Below are 16190 nucleotides of genomic sequence, written 5' to 3'. Positions count from 1 at the left end.
AACGCCCTGCCCTGCCAGCTTTGGATCTGAGCGGTTCTGAGTAGAGAGTTCCTGTGCGGACCAGCATGGACAAAGAGAGTGTGTTTAAACACTTGTGTTGGAAAGGCTTCGGTGACTATCCATTTCCTGACCGAGGGACTTCCTTCCTTTATCTGCACTTCTTGGCTTCTCTTTCCTCCTACCCTTCGCTGCTCACCTCAGGTCCTCAACAATCCAGTTCTCAGACACCCATCACCCCAGGTCGCCCAGTTTTCCATATCTATCTCCCCCTCATCCATTCCTGCACCGGCCCACCCATTAAACAGCGGAACTTACCAAGGTCGGGGCAAACATGTGATGCCAGACCCTGTTCTGGACACAAAGAACAGAATGACACGGGTCCACCCCTCCAGTGGCTTAGTCTCCTACTGAAAGGTAAAGTTTTATCTTGATGGTCCAGCATATCCCGCCAAGAATACATCATCTGCATCCAGTTCCCTACCAAATGTAGCCTATTGCCCCATTTCCTTCTTCCCCAACGCCATACAGCAAGACACGAGGAAGGTCATGTAGGTTTAGCTCCAACGTTGGGCCAAGCTTCGCCAAGATAAGGACGTCATGAAGCACAGAACAGGCACAATACCCACGCTTGAATCTTTTTACAAAGGAGTGTTGTATTGAAAGTTAAAGCTGACTTTTGAATCAGAACACGGCTGTCCCTGAACACTCCGTTTCTGGATGGCCCTTCAAGGAAGTCATTCATTATATACATCCTAAAATTCATTAATTTTTGTGAGGAAGACTAGCCCTGAGCTAACATCTGTTGCCAACCCTTTTTTTTTTTTTTTGCTGAGGAAGACTGGCCCTGGGCTAACATCTGTGCCCATCTTCCTCTACTTTCTATGGGACACCACCACAGCATAGCTTGACAAGCAGTGCATCAGTGCGCGCCCAGGGTCGGAACCCACGAACCCTGGGCTGCCGAAGCACAACACAGACACTTACCGGCTTGAACCACCAGGCCGGCTTCCACATCCTAAAATTTAAGAAATTGTTTTCAACCTTTAGGTCACAGTTCTGTGTACTAGTTGGACTTATGCTTTTGAATCTACTGGATAACTGCTGCATACTGATCCCATTGAGCTGTCACTAAAGCACGTTTCACATTAACTGCTTCTACATAGAAGCCTCCTTCATTCAGCTATAAGCACCTTGAAAGATCACATAAGAACAGAAATAAACAGATTTTATATTCACACCGTATGGCTAACACTGGGCAGCGCTTGGTTTACAATTTATTGGTTCTAGTAGATCAACAACTCACCAAGCTATCCTTGCACCTTTACCTTCACATCCATGCTCAAGTCACAGCCATGCTCACGTCACTTCAACACAGCTCCACTACTGCATCTAGTTAACGACCCTGGTTGGAGAATTTCTCATTAACTCTACGGACTCGCCAAGTCTGCTTACGAATGCACACACACGGGCCAGCCATATGCTTCCGAAGTTAACTTTAGACCTACGCAAAGCTCTCTTCAGCGTTAGAGTTGGGACTTCGCATAACTAGCTCTCAAAGTGAGAGCTTCCCACACTACCAGCCACGTTCCGGGTTAGCTGAAAATTAAACTATTTGAGAGAACCCCCACGGTTGGCACAGCACTCCTGGTGAGCAAGTGGTGGCTCTGAAAAGAGCCTTTGTGGTGAGAGCGGCGACTCCCGCGACGCTCAAGTGCGGTCCCCCCGGATGCGGCGCGCTAACTGGATGTCCTTGGGCATGATAGTGACACGCTTCGCATGAATGGCGCACAGATTGGTGTCCTCAAACAGCCCCACCAAGTACGCCTCACACGCCTCCTGCAACGCCATGACGGCGGAACTCTGAAAGCGCAAGTCTGTCTTGAAATCCTGCGCGATCTCCCGCACCAAACGCTGGAACGGCAGCTTGCGGATCAGCAGCTCCGTAGACTTCTGGTAACGACGAATCTCACGCAGCGCCACGGTGCCCGGTCGGTAGCGGTGCGGCTTCTTCACACCGCCCGTGGCCGGCGCGCTCTTGCGGGCCACCTTGGTGGCGAGTTGTTTGCGCGGCGCCTTGCCGCCGGTGGACTTCCGTGCTGTCTGCTTGGTGCGAGCCATAAGTCAACGACGCGAGGAACGCCTCTGCCGCTGTCTCAGCCGCCAGTCGCGGACTGCAAAAGTCCGTGGCTGTTCCCGCTTTTATGGAGACTGCTGCCTTCCCATTGGCTGGCTGCCGGGTGGCGTGATGGCAGGCTGCGCTCTGATTGGCTCATGAGGCACTCCGCTCGCCAACCTGCCCTTATCTTCGCGTCGCTCAGGCGTGACCACGCTGAGTGGCGGATATTCCTAGGCCTCGCAGATGCCTCGTAGACCCTCTTTCCCGCCTGCAGACCCCGTGAGCCCCGATCGGGGTTCTGGTCCCGGTCCCATCATAGAGGGCCTCATCTCTCCCTGCGCGGCTCCCTCGTTTTCGCTCAGCACTCCCTTTCTCCTCCCCCACGAGCCAGGGGGAAAGAACTTTCTAGAAGCTCACACTCTGCATTCGATCTTTGTGTGGTGACAGTGTTGAGTTTTCACCAAGCGATGCTTAAAGGAATCCCCCACCCCTTGAGTCTTGCAAAAAACCCTTTCTCTATATGGCTCAGATGAGTCGGGGATGCCCCCTTGTTGACCCACTACAAGGCCGGGCACAAACCCTCCGAATCCTCATCTTTGCCTCCTCGATGGTTAGCTGAACTCTAGTCCCCACTGATCACTTGGAACAAGATGCTCGTTTGCCCAGCTTTGGTTCAGCTTCTCTCCCTCCCCCCGGGGCCCTGATCAGGCCCCTCCTGAGAACTGGTCGACCTCAGGGTCACGCTTTCCCTCACCGACTGTCCCATCAGTCGCCCTGACATCCCACTTCCCCATCCAGTTCCTGCTAGCCTTGTTCATGGCTCCGTATGAAAGAGAATCCCTCATTGCCTCACCCTTAGACCTGCAGATCTAACCCCGCAGATGAAGGGTGGCAGAACACGGTACTTCAGTGCAAGGATTATTTTGAGCTAAAGGCACTTGAAAAACAGCAGATGCAAGAAGACCTTTTTCATCTCTCCTTTTTCTTCCTGAGAACAGGAGTTAAAATTTCCCTGTGAAGGGTGTCCAACTTGTACCCAAAGAAAGGAAACATTCTTATCCTCAAGGAGGGGAAGTTAAGACCAAAGAGGATTCTGCACAGAAGACCTCGTTAAACTAATTTGTATCTTCCTGTAGCCTCCCGATTTTTTTGGTTAGTTTTCCACAATTGCCCCTCTTTGTTCAACCTGGTATAAAAGCATTTAGGTCTCGCCACTTCTGTGAGTCTTCATTTCCTTATGAGGACTCCTGTGTCGCGTGTCACGTAAGACTTACATGCTTTTCTCTTGTTAATCTGCCTTTTGTTACAGAGACCTAAGATAGGCTTCCTAAGAAGCTTCTGAAGTGGAGGCAGTCTTGTAGGACTGAACCCTTAACCTGTGGGGTCTGACGCAATCTCCAGGCAGACGGTGTCAGAATTCAGTTAATCACTTGGTGGTGGGGAAAAACTCACACCTCGGAATTGGAATTGGAATCGTAGTGTGGGGCTCCCTAAGCCTGAGGCCCCCAGCAGTTTCTTCCTCTCAAGCAGGTCTGCATTCGGCCTCCAGCATTTATCAAAATTGAAACCGAGCAAGAAGAGGTTAAAAAACCTTCCCTGGGCTAGAAGACAGCAAAAACTTTGAGATAAGCTTTGCTAACTGCGGCTGTGCATATTCAGCATAATCAACTGTTGTTTAAAACTAACCAGGTCTTTCTGTCCCTCCTTAGGATAGGAGTGAGCTGTCTTTCCCAGGAGGTAAAGGTCCAGACATCAAGATTCAGCCTCACAAGGCCAAACGCAGGCTGAAGATGAAAACTAACCAAAGTCCAGACAGTCAAGGGAAAAAAATCAGTCTTCAGGGGCAAATGCAAGCTGGTGGGAAGGTGCCAGCCAGCAAGTCCACATGCTCCCCCTACCCCACCTAAAACCCCAGCACATGCTCTCCCTCACAACCTTTAAAACCCCTGGCCTCCCATCTTTCGGGGAGACGGGACAAATTTGAGAGCTCTCGTCTCCTGGCTGATGTCACTTGAAATAAAAACTCTTTCCTTGCCGTAAGCCTGGCGTTCTGGTTTTATTTGGCCCCTCTTGTGGGGCGGATAAAGAACCTGGGTATGTATCCGGTAACAGAATGACCATCAAAGTGCTTCTACCTATTAATGGCTCTGACTGCTTCTGCTCCCAGTAAGCAGATCTCACCTGTGACTATCTGCATGTACCTGTCTCTCCTGTTTTGGGGGAGCCTCTGCAACCTCAGTTCTCCGATGGGTCTAAAAAAGTCATTAATTTTCAATGTGTTCAGATTTTCTTGCAAGGACTAGAAGGACGACTTTCAAGCTCTTTACATGTCAAGCTGAAACCTGAAGTCTCTGTAATGAGACACAGAAATACCTGCAATTTATCTTGGGGACAAAGTCACAGATATCACCAACACCAACCACCGTGCAGCTTTGCCTTGCTCTACAAGGGAGGGAAATGCTACCCGTGGTCAGACATTAAAGAGCATAAGGACACAGCTTTCCCTAATGGTTGAAGTTCATGGGTCCCATTCCAGGCGATGTCCCTGGAACAGAGAACGCTTTCTCCCTTTTGTCAACTTCCACTTTAAGGAAGGTGATTGAGGCCTGATATCTGCACGAGGCTCAGACGGACAGGACATGCCATGAAGCAGGGGCCAATCGGGGGGTCACAGCTCCTAACTCTGCTCATCCTAGGACTCCGATCCCAGGAAAACTCAGAGAGCACAGAGACACCTAGGAAAATAAGGAAAAGCAGAACGCACCTAGTGATGATGAATTTTGCTCATCAGCTTGATGCACTACAGGGCACCCAGATTAATAATAAACGTGATTCTGGGCGTGTCTGTGAGGTGTTTCTGGATAATATTAGCATTTGAACGGTTGGACCGCATAAAGCAGATCACCCTCGCCAATGGAGGCAGGCGTCATCCAATCTGTCAAGGGCCTGAACAGAACAAAAAGGCGGAGGAAGGAGGAAGGAGGAATTCGCCCCTTTGGCCCGACTGTTTGAGCTGGGACATCCTTGGCCCTCCTGGTTCTCAGGCCTTGGGACTCAGAGTGAATTGCATCACCAGCTCTCCTGGGCCTCTAGCTTGCAGATGGCAGATCCTGGGAGTTCTTAGCCTCAGTAATCACACGAGCCAATTCTTTATAATAAATCTCTTCCTCTCTCTGTATTCTATTGTGTCTGTTTCTCTGGAAAACTCTAATACAAACCTTTTCAGAGAAAAATGAAAAATGTAGCAAAAGGCCTCCTAAACACAGGGGCTGTGGTGTTTGAGAACATCTAGATGAAATGAACACAGCTTTCTTACTGGGGGTGGGGGCGGGGGTGAACTGGAGGGAGATTTGAGGGCCCAGTGGCGAAGGGGTCTTTTTGACAAGTCAGGGAAATTGGGTTGGATCCTGTAGATTATAGACAGTCAAGTTTTTGAAAAAAGATATGCTATTAAACCTTTTATTTAAGAGGGATGAATTCTTTTATGAAGGGCGTCTCCTTTCGAGCGCCCTCCCACTTGGTGCATTAATTGCAACAGAGGATCAACCATCACATCCCGGGAGGCACTGATGGCGTGCGCCTGCTGCTGCACGGCAAGCTGGCCGAGCACGCCGTGTCTGAGGGCACCAGGGCTGTCACCAAGTACACCAGGTCCAAGTGAGGCGCTGGGAGCAGCCGAGCGAGCGGCGGAACCAACGGCTCTCTTCAGAGCCCCCTCTGCTATCAAGGGAAGAGCTGTGGTACTCACCAACTTTCATTTCATTTTCCAGCAGGAAACAACAACATAGCATGTTGATTCAGAAAACAAATTCATTTTGCTTATAAATTTTGCTCCTCCCCTGTTATGGGTTGAATTATGTCCCCCCCCAAATTCATATGTTGGAGACATAACCCCCAGTACCTCAGAATGTGACTGTATTTGCAGACAGAGTATTAAAGTGAAATGAGCTTATTAGGGTGGGTCCTGATCTAATAGGACCGGTGTCCTGTAACAAGGGAAAACATGGACACCAAGATGCACACAGAGGGAAGACGATGTGAAGAGACACAGGGAGAGGACAGCCGTCTACAAGGAGAGAGGCCTGGAACAGATACTTCCCTCACAGCCCTGAAAGGAACCGACACTGCCGACACTTTGATTTTGGACTTTTGGCCTCCAGAACTGTGGGATAATAAATTTCTGTTGTTAAGCTACCCACTCTGTGGTACCTTGTTCCGACAGCCCTAGCTGACTAATACATGCCCTTAAGGATTTCTATTTTAACGTAGGTCTCCCTTCTTATATATCACCTATGGCCAACCTGGCAGATTCACCCTTTATCCCCAAAGGCAAGACAAGTGGCCCCATCCAATGTCCTGGCCAATACCGTTTGCACAGGTTCCCTGGGAGAGGGGCTGGTGATCACGTCCTCTGTCGGTTTTCAAGGGCCGGCTCTCGTCTCCCATCATGGACTGAGTCCTGGGTCAATATTTTCTCATATGATAGCATAGTGCTCTGCATCTTTCCAGATTTTGCTATTTTACTTTCAGGTAATCTTTCCAATCATTTCAAAATTTAAATATTATTCTATTGCCTTAAATTGACACAGGAATATCAGGGCACACTTTCTACGTGTTTGAGTCTGGCTGAGTGAGGAGGCAAAACCTTCTGCTTCTTGAAACCATTTTTAACCACGTACAGATCTTTATGCATTTCTTCACCCCATTGTGCACACACTTGCATCAAGATTAACCAGTTGTAGGTATTTTTTGCTGTACCGAATGGGATTTCCTCATTACACCTTCTGTTCACTGTCTGTAGTGAATATTGAGTTTGCACAGCCATTTTTCGTTTGGGTGACTGCAGTCTGTGATTTCTGTGTTTCAGGTACCTTCTGGAAGGTTTGCTCTTGGCCGCATACTGGCTGACAATGAATATTCCAGAATAATGGTAAAGAGGGATGGTGATGGTGGTCTTTTCTGATTTGTTCCCAACTCTCATGGTAACCATGCTCAAGTAGTTTACTAACACGATGCTGGGATTTCTTTGATCCTAATTTATAAAGATTAATAATTTAAAAAAAGATAAAGGATTGAAGATGCCTTTTCTCTTTAGACCTAAATAAGGCAACTCTTATATTTTCCCCAATACTAAACCATTCTCTCATTGTTTCAAGAAATTCCGATTCATCGTTGTCATTGTCATTCTTTTGATGCACTCCTGGAATCAATTTGCTAATATTTGAGGTAGAATTCCTATCTATTTATTTATAAATGATGCTGGTCTGTACTTTTTTTTTTTGGTGGGTCATCTTCATTTCTGGTTTTTTTGTGTGTGTGTGAGGAAGATCAGCCCTGTGCTAACATCTGCCAATCCTTCTCTCTCTCTCTCTCTCTTTTTTTTTTTTTTGCTGAGGAAGATTGGCCCTGGGCTAACATCCATGCCCATTTTCCTCCACTTTATATGGGACACCGCCACAGCATGGCTTGCCAAGCGGTGTGTTGGTGCACTCCTGGGATCTGAACCGGCGAACCCTACGCCACCGCAGCAGAGTGTGTGCACTTAACCACTTGCGCCACCGGGCCAGCCACCTCTTTTTTTTTTTTTGAGGAAGATTTGCTCTGAGCTAATATCTGCTGCCAGTCTTCCTCTTTTTTTTCCTTGAGGAAGACTAGCCCTGAGCTAACGTCTGTGCCAGTCTTCCTCTACTTTGTATCTGGGTCACCACACAGCATGGCTTGACAAGTGGTGTAGGTCCCCGCCAGGGATCCGAACCTGCAAACTGGGGCTGCTGAAGCAGAGCACATTGGACTTAACCACTACACCACAGGGCTGGCCCCTCATCTTCATTCATTTAAATAGTATCATTATATTTTCTTCAGAAGGAAAAAAATGAGATTTTCTTCCATTCTTCATTTTGGGAGAATTTGTTTATCAGTAGAATTTTATATTTCTTAGCAGTTTAACAGTAATTTGCCTGAAGGCCTGGCATTTCTTCAATACTTCAGGCCTTTAAGGGTCTCTAACTCATTTAAAATACTCAACAGCAATTTTGTTATGAGCACATATAAAAGTTGTATTACAATCTTCCTGCAAGGGATAAGCTATGTCACAGGCCAATTAAAGAATTTTCCTTTTAGGAGAGATACTTATAAGAAAAAATAATAGTTATGAAACTATCATTAACCTAGATTAGAAACAAACAGTTGGTGGGGCCAGCCCTGTGGCTTAGCGGTTAAGTGCTCGCGCTCTGCTACCGGCGGCCCAGGTTTGGATCCCGGGCGTGCACCGACGCACCGCTTCTGCAGCCATGCTGAGGCCGCGTCCCACATACAGCAACTAGAAGGATGTGCAGCTATGACATACAGCTATCTACTGGGGCTTTGGGGAAAAAAATAAATAAATAAAATTAAAAAAAAAAAAAAAACAGTTGGTGACAGTCCTAGGATTTTAAGTATAAGAGAATCTCCAGATGGGAAAGGAAGAAATAAAACTTTCTCTGTTTGCAGATGACATGATCTCGTGTGTAGAGAATTCTACACCTTTAAAGAATGTCTCTACCTCTTCTTTATTTCCCTCTAGAGGAGCCTTACAAATTTTTTTTTTGTCAAATAACAAAGAAAATCCTAATGGGATTATATTGAATTTATAGATCAATTTAAGGGAAAACAGATTTTTTTTTCAAACTTGTTTTAATAGCCATGAAGCAGGCCCCTCTGTTCTATTTAAAACTTCTTATCAACCTCTCAATGAGCTTTATATTTTTCATCAAAATAAATTCTACTTTTTTTGAGATTATCCTTGTTAATTTCATTTACTGTAATGAGTGAAATTTCCCTGTTAGATTTTCTGCTGACTCTCATTTGGAGGCAGGAATGATAATTGTATTTGGTTGAATTTCTGAGTGAGCCCTTCATCTGTGTTTGGTTGTTTCTCCAGGGCAGTGGCTCGCAGTAGTCGGCATCGGTCCAAACCCCTGGAGAGCTGAAGGTGAAGCAGTGGCCGGGCCTCACCCCTCCTGACGCAATGGGTCTGGGGGTGACGGGAGTCTGCGTTCCTGACAAGTTCCCAAGAGACGTTGGTGCTGGCCCAGGACCACGCTTTGTAAACACTGCTCCAAGATTTCCAGATATTAAATACTCTCGAATAATTTGAAATATGTACCATTTGCCTTTAAAAAAAAAAAAAGGACATCTCTTTTACTGCATTCTCTCATATTCCAGAATAAAGGTAATACCGGCCTTCCTCATCAGTTGGGGAATGATGTATTTCACCATCATAGTCATGTGGGGGCTTTGTTTGAGAGGTACTTGTTTTATCAGGAAAAGACAACATTAATTTATTATTATTTTACTAAAAGTTCACTTTTATTAAAGAAAGATGACTATCCAATATTAGTAAAAATAATTTTAGTAGCGATCAGGAATTTTCTTCTTTTCATGTGTATCAACGTCATGAGTCACCTACATTCCTTCTCATGCTCCCCAGGTGGTCCTCTCCAGAAGGGCGGATCTCATTCCTTGCTGGCTTCCAATCTCTGACTTCTGTGTGGCATCTTTCTTACTCCAGCCCGAGAAAGTTCTCTGATTTTAAGGGCTGTCGACGCAAATAATCTGTAATCAATCTATAAGTCAAAATTGGGGTGAGTTTATTATTAGCCAGATCTGAGGACTAGGCAGGGCCTTCCTTCCCCAAGGAGGGAAGGGCACCAAAGAAGTGGGGTGTACAGAATGGTTATATGGAACAAAGAGCATGCATCACATATGATAGGAATGTCCCTTTTACGATGGTCATGAGATTGCTTTGCCGGCACAGCAGTTCGGTGAACACAGCAGGTCAGTGGTCACAAGGTGAGCACAGCAGGTCAGCAATTAATCCCCAGTTTAAGGGAGAGATGCTTATCCTTAAAGAAATGCTGATATGAGGAAGGTTACATCCCTATCTTTAAGGGTATCATTCTTGTCTCTAGGACATTGTAAATATTTAAAGCAGGTATACAATATGTGCTCAGTGTCAGGCCCTTTTGGAAAAACAAGGTCAGGCCAAATTAGTGTTAATCCAAATGACTTCCTCATGTACTCCAATATATCCTATTGCTTGTCATGTATTTATCGTTTTCCCCCTTTTGATCTATAATCTTTTGATAGAAAGCATTGATGATCAAAATATTGTCCCTAGGCACCAGGGTGGTTTCTGCCTGCCCTGGGTCCATCGTGTCCCTTGGTGCCAGGCTTTTATCTCATTTATTTGCCCAGTTGTCCGCGTTGAGGAGACAGAGTCAGACAAGCAAAGGGTTGTATATTAACAGAGGAAGCGTTTAATAGGTTATATAATTTTTCAATTAATTTTAGGTTGTTGCACAAACATTGTACATGTGCTTTTACATACTCCTTATGCTCACGTTGTTTACAACTATAAAAGATTCATTTAAGACATTCACCTGCTTTTTCACGTGCTTTAGCAGAGATGACACATCGGAAGATTTATCATGTATAAAAGCACAGCATACAGTTTGAATGATTGTATATGTACCTCCTTGGGATGCAGTTAGAATATCTAAGGCCATTCTATTTCAAAGAACAATCTTTCTCATTAAAGACATTTTAGTATTTAATAAGGCTATTCCTGCTTGACTATCATTAAGAGCTTGTTGAGTAAATTTAGTCAGGGCTTCTATGTGTGATATGACATCCTCTAGCCCCACAGGAGGAATATATATAGCTGGCTGCTTGGTGGCCATACCAATGGAACACTGAATGAGCCTGTCTGGCCTCAAAGGGAGGAAGATTGGCAACAGGTGTTAGCTCAGTGTGACACCTTCCTTACACCCAAGTATGATAGTATTCTGAAAACCTTAAATGGAACAATGGTAAAATAGGTATACAGTTTAAGCATAACAAAGGTTTAAATGAGGAGATATAAGGTTGGGAATACAGGCCTGGTCTGGAGTCTTGGGACAGCTGTCTACAACAGACGCCGTCTTCTTTTCATTCTGGTTTGGAGATATTTGCATTGGTCAATTGAAGTTGGGTATCAGAAGCAGGAACTGAAACCCACCCAGGTGGAGAAGACTTTTTTAAATGAGAAATGTGAATCCATGAGTTTATGTCCTTTAATTCTGCAGCACATGGATTGGTTAAAAGTATCTGTTATGGTTCTTTCCAGTGGGGCTGCAGAGAGTCTTTTATCTGATGCATCTTTCCATAAATAAATTCTCCAGGTGATAGTCCAGGATCCTTAAGGTCTTTGTCTCCTGGGAGCTCTCTGTGAAAGGAATCAGCTACCAACCTTTCATTTCTTTTAAGCATCTCAATGAGACCCTGACAATGTAATATATCTCCCTTAAGCAAAGTTGGTTCACACATTCCTTCATCTAATTGCATAGGCCATCCAGTTATTATCTTAAAAAGGGACACCCAATTTTTACCAAAGTGTATAGATCTAAGATTGAGGAGCACTAGTCGAAGAGATTTTACCCATGAGAGATTAAAATTCTTTTGAAAGCTTGCCAATTGAGTTTTGATTGTGCCGTTAGTTAAAATCTTGCATTATTGGCCAAATGTCGTGTTAATTATTTGTCTGGTGAAATGAGTCACTGTGTAACTTGGTAGGAATTCCTCAAACAGGAATTATTCTTTCCAATAGTAATTTACCTACTGCTAGAGCTGTTGCTCTTCTTCAAGGAAAGGCCTCAACCCAATGTGAGTACATACAGATCATTACAAAATATATTTACCCTTAAGATGGTGGCATTTGAACAAAGTCCAATTGCCATACCTCAAAGGGTCCCTTAGGAAGGGGAAAGTGGCCTTGTGATCCATGAAATAGTTTCCCTAGATTATATGTTGGGCATATAGCACAAGGAGTGTAGGCTTTATAAGCCACTGTGGGAGAAAGTTTCACAAGTATTGTTTCCCCCCTTTTGTTGCCACCTTTATTTCTTTTCTTCCATGGCAATTTCTTGAGCCTGTAGAAGGAAATCTTTTACTGGGTTAGCAGAGTGAATATCAAGTAACAGGCATTCTTGAGGCTGGACAGCATATCCAGCTTGATAACGTCCTTGCTTATCATTTAAGTAAGACCCATCTGTAAACCAAATTAAATAATAGAATGCAGTTATGGTCTTTCCCTCTTATGATGTTGGAAGCAAGGTAGCAGGGTTAAGATAATGAATAATATTTACCCATGCAATATAACCTAAGAAGGTTTATCATCATTTACTTGACAATGCTTCCCAGGCAATTTAGCATACCAGACAAGCCTAATTAGTATCTCCCCCTTTATAGGAAGAAAGAACAAATTTCTTTGAGAAGTCCCAGGGACTCTCTGAAAATTCTCAAAGAAAAAAGTCAAAATGATGTAAATTTTGGAAAGCTTGTCAAAAATATCAAAAGGTTTTAAAACACTTGGTCAAATAAGAAACAATGCTCACTGTGAAACAATGCTCAGTTATCCATTCAATCAAAGTGACAAGAGAAACAGTCAAAAGAAACCTTAATAGAGAAAACTCAGTCTTTTTGAACACAGGTTTTTCTGTCTTTTAGGTAGACTTACTCAAAGGCAAAGAAAAACCTTTTATAATCTCATTATCAAGCGCAGACTAAAGTCCAGGAAAATTATCCTTTTAAGAAAGAGAAAACCAAAAAAAAATTTTTTTTTTTGGTGAAGATTAGCCCTTAGCTAACATCCATTGCCAATCCTCCTCTTTTTGCTGAGGAAGATTGGCACTGGGCTAACATCTGTGCTCATCTTCCTCCACTTTATATGGGATGCCTGCCACAGCATGGCTTGATAAGTGGTGCATAGGTCCATGCCCGGAATCCAAACCCAGGCACCCTGGGCCACCGAAGCAGGGTTCACTAACTTAACCGCTATGCCACTGGGCCGGCCAAAGAAAACCAAATTTTGGGGCCAGCCTGGTGGTGCAAGTGGTTAAGTGCTCACACTTCGCTGCGGTGGCCCGGGGTTCGCTGGTTTGGATCCGGGCGCACACCGATGCACCGCTTGGCAAGCCATGCTGTGGCGGCATCCCATATAAAGTGGAGGAAGGGGCCGTGGATGTCAGCCCGGGGCCAGTCTTCCTCAGTAAAATAAGAGGAGGATTGGCAGATGTTAGCACAGGGCTAATCTTCCTCACAAAAAAAAAAAAAGAAAACCAAATTTTAATTTTGCACCAGATCACTTTTGATATTAAAACTTAGTCACTTAATTAAATTCATTTTAATCTTAGCCAACTTGACCATGCATCAAACTTTCCTCAGGGTTCCTCTTCAACAAACCTTCTATAACTTTCTTTCTACATTCAGAATTTGTCCCATGCTTTTCTTTTTTCCTTCCTAGTACTTTGGGACAAATTTATCTTTCTTAACAAAACAAATTACTTCCATTCTTTATCCCTTCTTTACTGAAAACATACATCTTTCCTTGAGTGCAAAGGAATTCCTTATTTTCCTTATTAATTTTTAGTATGTTTAATCACATATATTAATTAGAATTTTTAACCCTTATAGACCTTAACTTTTAGTGAAAACTAAGAAGTAATTATAAACTTTTACATTAGCAATCTGTGGCTTGGCAAATTTATAAATACTTTTTATAATTTCTAGAAACATGCTACTTCATAGTACAATTTTAATACAAGAATTTTTTTTAATAGACCCAAACACCTTTTAATTTCTCTGTAATAAGAAGCCAAAAGTAGATAAACTTATACGTGTTTAGCGATAATGTTTCAGTTTATTTCATTTATTTGAAAATGACCTAGATAATCAGTGAATTTTTATCATTTAACTCAATGAGCAAAACTCTAAGGTTTCATGTTACCAAAAGGTTTTGAAAGTTATCTTAAATATACATGCCATAGCACATAATTATTTTTAAAAAATCACCCAACACTTCTATCTTTTTTACACCTATTTAGTTTATTCATTCCCAATAATTATTTAGATTGCCTACAAAACTTCATGGGATATTAGGCAAAATAAGCCATAATTTTAAGTTATTATTTTTGTTAACCAGTTTTGTAACAGAGATAACATCAGCTTATTTGACTAATAAATGCAGAATAAATGAAACCAGCAAACAGTTAGCCATTGATGATTAAGCAGCTAGTGACTATGGGGGATCAGAATTGGCCACCTCAAAATATGTCTCTGCCTGAGAGATATTTTGGCCCCCACACCCACTAACTAACCAAAGGAGTTTGGTGTGGGACTCCTGCCCCCAGAACAGGCCATCACCATAGACATCTCCGGGTATCTGGGAGGGTCCTTGCTAAGCCCATTCTTAGTTCTGGTTACCCTTTATAAGTGATATTTACATTTGTAAAGGAACTCTCTATTTGTAAAGGTATCTTCTTCCCTGTACCAGGAAGAAGAGTGGGGATGGCCTTACCTAGAAACTTATCAGAATGGAAGGTGAGGCCTTAAATCTGCATGATAAACTTACCCCTTGTTAACTGTGCTGTTTAGGCAATATGCTATCTGACTCCCACTAGGTTCCTATAGGTAACATACCCCTGGAGCCAGGGTCACCATGGTAATTGGTGTTTGAGCTATTGTTTCCAGGAATTGGAACTCCTTGTCCACTTCAGGTCAGTTGAGACCACCAACTCATCAACTGGGCCCACGCAGACATGTGATCCATAAGTGACCTTTTTTTCTTTTTTGTGGGGAAGATTAGCCCTGAGCTAACATCTGTGCTAATCCTCCTCTTTTTGCTGAGAAACAAGGGCTCTGAGCTAACATCTATTGCCAATCCTCCTCCTTTTTTTTTTCCCCAAAGCCCCAGTACATAGTTGTATGTCACAGTCGCACATCCTTCTAGTTGCTGTACGTGGGACACGGCCTCAGCATGGCCAGAGAAGCGGTACGTCGGTGCGCACCCGGGATCCGAACCCGGGCCGCCAGTAGCGGAGTGCCCGCACTTAACTGCTAAGCCACGGGCCAGCCCCATAAGTGACCTTTTGACATCAAGAGGTTAGAACTCCCCCCTCAGGGCATGCTAACGCTGCCATTCTGTGAACATGCATCCTACGAAGAGGCATCAAGCCTGATTACGCTTGAGCAGGTCATCAATTACCTCATCTCTCCTCACCTCCAATCATTTCGGACCACCTTGCCCCCTACCCCATAAATATCCGAGTCCCTATTTTCGGGAAAGTGGATTTGAGATTCATTCTCCTGTTTCCACACTTGGCTGCCTTGTGATTAATAAACCCTCTCTCTCTCTCTGCTGCAATCTCGTCGTCTCGGTGATTGGCTTTCTGGGAAGCGGGCAAAAACGAACCTGGTGCGGGAACATAAACGCTGCATGTCTGTCATATCCAATGCTGATAACTCTGAAAACGTGTTTATTTTAATCAAACCAACAAACTTAAATAAGATTTTATTTACCAAAGATTGTTTCATATCACATTAACTTGAAAGACATTTGGGTTAGTTTCTATTACATTTGGAAATAATTTATGTAAGGGTTTACTTTAAGCCAGTTGATAGAACTCTTTAGAAACTATACCATCTGAAGGTAAAATATCACACATATGTAACATACGTATAGACACATACACAGAAACTTCACAGCTATTGTTTTAAAACTACTTCCATGAATCAGGTACAGTGATACAAAGCTCCCTAGTTATGAATCCAAATTTTGTTTTAAGCTTCTTCTACTAATATTTATGTAGGAGACACTCAAGATGCTAGAATTTTGGCGAGGGTGCTCTTATAGCCTTTTTTCTTGCCTTTTTTCCCCTCGGTCTTAGGAAGTGGTGATGGGCTAGATGACAGCTCCCAGAGAGGTGAGGCAATAGTTCCTTTTGAGACGAAGGCAGTGGGTGGAGCCTGCGCTGCCTCTAGAGCTGCTCTTGAGTTTTGCAAGGGTCTCTAAGTTGAGGACAGTTTTTCTGCCCGTCCAACTACATCATCCCTGATTCGCTGTTTTCCCTCTGGGTGCCTAGTTTTATTTTAACTTAGGGAAGAAGGCCTGGAAAGAAAATTCCTATCAGGCTCTCAATATCAGCTTCCAGTTTGGCTGAATTTCTGATCGTAAGTTGCTAAATCCTTTCAAACATCTTGTCAGGTTTCAGCCGGGACA

General features: G+C 44.0%; 1 protein-coding gene across 1 annotated transcript; it reads right to left on the bottom strand.

Annotated features, from left to right (window-relative positions):
• Nucleotides 1-1528: 1528 nt before the first annotated feature.
• Nucleotides 1529-2145, bottom strand: H3-4 (H3.4 histone, cluster member). The gene has a single exon (XM_014779782.2). The coding sequence runs from the start codon at nucleotides 2116-2118 to the stop codon at nucleotides 1708-1710; it is 411 nt and encodes a 136-aa protein (XP_014635268.1). The 5' UTR covers nucleotides 2119-2145; the 3' UTR covers nucleotides 1529-1707.
• Nucleotides 2146-16190: the final 14045 nt, after the last annotated feature.

The sequence above is a fragment of the Ceratotherium simum genome, chromosome 4 (genome assembly GCF_057802395.1).
Source record: "Ceratotherium simum simum isolate JZ-2026a chromosome 4, ASM5780239v1, whole genome shotgun sequence".
In the NCBI taxonomy this organism is placed as follows: domain Eukaryota; kingdom Metazoa; phylum Chordata; class Mammalia; order Perissodactyla; family Rhinocerotidae; genus Ceratotherium; species Ceratotherium simum.
Note: the sequence above shows the minus strand (reverse complement) of the source record. Positions and strands in the feature narration are given on the sequence as shown.

What these genes read in the sequence shown, in the direction of transcription:
- H3-4 (XM_014779782.2), bottom strand. Translation starts at nt 2,118, where the DNA reads ATGGCTCGCACCAAGCAGACAGCACGGAAGTCCACCGGCGGCAAGGCG.